The sequence below is a fragment of the Bison bison genome, unplaced genomic scaffold (assembly GCF_000754665.1).
Source record: "Bison bison bison isolate TAMUID 2011002044 unplaced genomic scaffold, Bison_UMD1.0 scf7180017864537, whole genome shotgun sequence".
Lineage (NCBI taxonomy): Eukaryota > Metazoa > Chordata > Mammalia > Artiodactyla > Bovidae > Bison > Bison bison.
The window spans coordinates 7,171,174-7,176,263 of NW_011495085.1; the positions used below are offsets into that span (position 1 = coordinate 7,171,174).

Consider the following 5,090-nt stretch of genomic DNA (forward strand, 5'->3'; position numbering starts at 1 on the left):
TTGGCGGGCTACAGTCCATGGGATTGCAAGAGATTTGGACATGACTTAGTGACTAAACAGCAACAACAGTATTTCACACTCCACAGTTTTACAACCTTCTCCATTTCATTTGGGCTGGCCTGCACAGGGGGAAATAGTATGTTTTCCTTTGCAGCTTCCAGCTGAGCCACATACCACCGTACTGCAGGTAGAAGTCTTAAGTCTTGGAACTAGTTCTGGGAACTCTGCTCGGCTGTGTGTGTAAAGGTGTTAACAGAGAATATGAAGACAGCCTAGATTGCAAGTAGAAAAATACAAACTTCTCACTCACCTGTTTGTGGTGACTCCATATGAGGAGAGATCCAGAGGAGGAGAAAAGTAGATACTTTCATGTAGATGGATTTGTTCCCTGAGCAGGAGAGCTCTGCTGTCAAGTACCAGCTTCTCCAGAGCAGGAATCAGCGGTGTGTCCTGAAGGATTGAGCTTGTAGCTTTGGTTTAAGTTTGCCTTCAAATCTACCCCCTTTCCCAGTATCTGATCATATATGAGGTCAGATTAATGTTTCTAAGGCTCTTTTGATGTGTCACTTCCTTACTCCCAGATCTTCAGAGGTCACTGGATCAGGTCTGTTCAAGGCCTTCCAAAATTTGCCCCAGATCTTTATTTCTAAGCTCGTTTTCCATAACACTCACTTACAACCTAGCTGGTCTCTTACCTTTTTTTTTCAGGAGATGGTATAGCTCTCTTCCCACCTTCTCCTACCTTCCCATTTAATCTTTATTCCACGTGTCTTGTCAGAGGACTTGGGTTCTATCCCAGATTAGTTTGGTGTGTGACCTCAGTCAAATTATTCTTCCTCTCGAGCTTCCATTTTCCTATACATGAGAGAGAGAGAGAGAAAGAAACTGAATTGGGAGACTTGTTTATACAGACCCTGTCAAGTTTATCATTGTGTGGGTCAACATCAGCCTTAGCTTTGTTGCTACAGAACCCAGGGCATTTTCACTTTTGTATTTCTTCATCATTTACCATTCATCGCTTGGGATTGTAGTTAACATTTATGTCCTATTTTCAAGTAGTTTTTGAAGATTTGTTATAAACTGAGACAGCCCATTGGCAGAGCTAAATTGTTTCTGGAGAATGTGTCTGAGGGAGAAGACTAGCAAGGGTGTTCTGCTTTGGACTTTCACTTTATGTCCAGAAGCTGGGAGGAGATGGGAGTCATGAAAGATTTTTGTTTTTTCCCTTATGTAACTTGCTGGGAGAATAGAATATTTACATTGTCAAGACTGAAAGAAGGATGCAGTCTCCCACAGGATTCCTTCCGGTCTGCTATAAGGCTGCTGGGTCTGTGCTGACTCTGGGTTGGCCTTCCTCCACCATCCTCCACCACCCTTCCATCCATCTAGGGTTGAGGCAACAACTTCATCTTTCACTCTTCGTTTCCAGGGCCTTGTTTGATTATGACCGGACTCGGGACAGCTGCCTGCCAAGCCAAGGCCTCAGCTTCTCCTATGGTGACATTCTACATGTCATTAATGCATCTGATGATGAGTGGTGGCAGGCGAGACTGGTGACCCCACATGGAGAAAGTGAGCAAATCGGTGTGATCCCCAGTAAGAAGAGGTGAGTTGTCATGATCATGAGAGACGCTTTCTTTACCCTCTTCCTGGTATTGATTTCTTTTTTACCTATTATACTGTAAGTGCTTGAAAGCAGTGGATGTGCATTATTACTCCTTTTTGGTGTTGAATTGGTGCTCAGGACATGATTATGATTCAGTGAACCAAAGATGGCTGCTGAGACCATGCACTGGCAGTAATAGGACTTCTTTCTCACTCCCACACAGGGTGGAAAAGAAAGAAAGGGCTCGATTGAAAACCGTGAAGTTTCATGCCAGGACGGGGATGATTGAATCTAACAGGGTAAGTGGGGATCCCCAAGGAAGTCAGCCATATGTAAAGAGGCATAAGAAACTTGAAATCTGTTTGGTGGATAAGAGAACTGGGGAGCACAAAAGAATATCTCTTTTTCAGGGTGCTGCCTGTGTCCTATCAGAACACTGACTGCTTTTCAGAAAGCAGAGAAAGGGGGCACCCAAACTCTACAGCCAGGGTTACTCCTCTCAGCTGGGTAACTGGTTCCTAAAGATGTATTGGAGCTGCACTGTCTGGAAGGCTGTCTTTCTTGGGGCATATGAAACCATTTGTGGGTATCTCCCTGGCTGTAGACCCTTTTGGAGCTGTGGGGACCCTGAATAGAGCCTGGCTTCATCATCCAGCCAGGAAGGCCAGCCTCAGAGCTCCGACCGCCCTCCAGACCAAACAAAGCATGAGGGCTCTATCCATTCACCCCTTTTCTTCTGTGAGCTTCGCAGGCCAAAGAACTTCCGGAGCAGTAGAGGGAAGAGAGACATGGAGTAGATGGCTCTTTGTTTATCAGTGGCACCTTAGGGAATGAGTCCAGGAGGCTACAGTGACCTTTGTCATTTAGGATGTACCAGTGAGTGCTGTGAGTCTGGATTAGGTAGAAACCTCTAACATCCCTACAACATTTTTCTGTAAACATAATTTTTCCTCTTACATCAACTTTCATTTAATCTCATAGATTCCATTTGTGAGAGGTGGTCTTTTATTTAGCTCACCATTGTCTCCATTTTAGTTTTTCTTGCATGCTTTAAAATCCATTGTTCTGTTTTTTTTTTCTTCTGTCCTTCCCCTCCATCTTCATGTTCTTTCACAGTCGATCAAAACGAAACGTAAAAAGAGTTTCCGCCTCTCTCGAAAGTTTCCATTTTACAAGAGCAAAGAAAACATGGCCCAGGAGAGCAGCGGACAGGAACGTAAGTAGCAGCAGGGAACAGAGAGCAGACCACCCACAGCCCCACCCTCTCTGCCTCAGTTGCACTGAAGACTGGGAAAGTGTGTTTTGTGTGTGTGTGTGCATATGCACACACGCATGTCCATCCGTCCATTGTGTGCATGCATGTTTTTATGTGTGTGTACCTGCGTATTTGCAGAGTCAGGGTAGAAGTTGGTCTGTACAGGGTGACGTTGGGTCTTTTTTTTGTCCAACTCTTCCTTCTGAAAGGATGTTGGAGGCTCTGAGGTAGAAGTGATTGCAGGGGGGCCCAGTGGGAAGTCCCGGCACTACTAGTGTTGGGAGTGCCAGGCTGAGCTCTGCTCTGGTGCTGATGAGCAGTTACCAGCTACTGTGTCAAGTTTAGAAAATGGTTTTTCAAGAGAATTAAGTCTAGGGACTCAGTGTTGCTCTCCCGGCTTCTTTTGCTTGTGTTTTCTTTCCCTTATCTTTGCTCATCTGTGTCAAGAGAAGAGCCTTTTCTTATCTGGACACTCAGAGTTGGGCCGAGTTCTTGAATCACACGCATGTGCCTACGCACACAGAATGTTCACATGGCTCTAACAGACTCAACTGTCTTCCCAGAGTGATTACAGAGCCACCTTTCAAAATAAAATCCTTCTTGCTAAAAGGAATTGACACCAAACAGGAATTACTTAGCATTGTCCAAATAAAGGTTTATTGAAGAAACACAAAACTGGTTTGATAGAAAAGGCCATAAAGCTGGGCTAAGTTAACTTGCAATGCTGAGAAATATTCTTTTTCTGCCATATGCCTCAGAAATTAACTGCTCTCACCCTAACCTTAAACACCAGGTCAGGCTGGTGAAATGTTTCTCACGTGGCTCATGGTGAATTGTAAACCTCTGTCCTGGGCTATTGGGATGGCAGGAAACTAGTTCTGGAAGGGAATGTCCTTTTTCTAGGCCAGCGTGTCTCGTGGTCATGGGATACGTGGGTCTGGGGTGGTAGCTGGTAGATTACAGGGGTGCCCTTGTCCCGATAGAGGTTAGGGCTCACAGTCCTGGGGAGCTCAATAAGAAGGCCATCTGAGATAGAGGCCTGAGGTGAGGGCGCCACAGTTGTGTGTGTGTGCAGATTCCAAAAGTTACCCGCTGAGCCCAACCTATGAGGGTTCACTGTTGAGTGGCCTAGCTGAATGGGGGAGGGAACTGGCTGTCGGGTAAGAGTTGAAACTGCCTAGTGCTTATTCTTCAGAAGCTGAGCTCATCCCCTGTGGTCTGCACAACTCATGTCAGCTTGGAAGGCCACACCTCAGACTGCATGAAGCTTTCCCTGAAGGGTTTGGACAGAGCAAGTCAGTATTGGGAAGCTCCTTGGGATGATGATTATGGTACCTGCCTCTCTACCACACATAGATGTTTGATTTTTCATTCACCTTCAGAGGGAAATGATGATTTCAGGGGCAAAGCAGAAATGGCTCTGTAACTACAAATTTAGTCAAAGCAGGTACTCCAAGCCTTGGTAAGTCACCTGTCTGTCTTGTCAGCCTGTGTAGGCTCTAGACCACCTCAAAGAGGTCATTCACTCCGAGGCCTTCTGGCAGCAAATTGGGCAGCATGAAGTCCAGGCATTTTATCTGACCCGGGACGTTCTTCCTGTAGCAAAGTTCTTAACCTCACTGTAGCTATAGGTCTTCGTGGTATTTCATACTCTGTCACTGATGCTCACCTGTCTCTGTATTCTTCCTTCCCCTTGTCTTTTTTCTCTATTTTCTTTCTTCTCCCCAATTCTTTCCTGCCCTCCCTCCCTTCTTCCCTCCCTCCCTCTTTGTTCTGCTGTCTGTGAAATTAGGACTTCCCTGGGTTAAGTGACGATTATTATGGAGCAAAGAACCTGAGTAAGTCAAACTTACATACTGTTAACTGTATTTCTGGCATGAGTGGAGATGCTGGGGTTGGGGTTATAAGGGACGTGGGGTTGGGTGGAGGGGACGGCAGTGAGAGAGTTTGTGAGGATGGATGCCACCACAGGAGGAAGTAGAAGTGGCTCTGAGTGTCACACTTTTGCTCTGGATCCCTGCAACCATAATAAAAGCCTGTCATTCATCTCTGTTTTTTCCTTTTGTACCTTGAAATGGTGTGGAGCTGTCTTGGCATTCCACCTTACAAGTGAGGGGGGGCAGCAGGTGCTTCTCCAGGGGTGACCACTCAGCTCATCTCTAGCCTGTTGTTGAGGTGAGGGGTACCTCAACAGTGCCCGCTGTAATCTTCTCCCAGTGACACAACACT

At 46.0% G+C, this 5,090-nt stretch overlaps 1 protein-coding gene across 2 annotated transcripts in view; it reads left to right on the forward strand.

Annotated features, from left to right (window-relative positions):
• DLG3 (discs, large homolog 3 (Drosophila)) overlaps positions 1-5,090 on the forward strand; it is a 48,632-nt gene that overhangs the window by 36,610 nt on the left and 6,932 nt on the right. Inside the window, exons 4-6 of one of the 2 annotated variants that reach the window (XM_010832111.1) lie at positions 1,430-1,606; positions 1,830-1,905; positions 2,723-2,822. In XM_010832111.1, coding sequence (XP_010830413.1) covers positions 1,430-1,606; positions 1,830-1,905; positions 2,723-2,822 — 353 coding nt within the window. Of the gene's footprint in view, positions 1-1,429; positions 1,607-1,829; positions 1,906-2,722; positions 2,823-4,653; positions 4,700-5,090 lie in introns of both variants that reach the window. The other variant, XM_010832112.1, reaches the window with a different exon arrangement.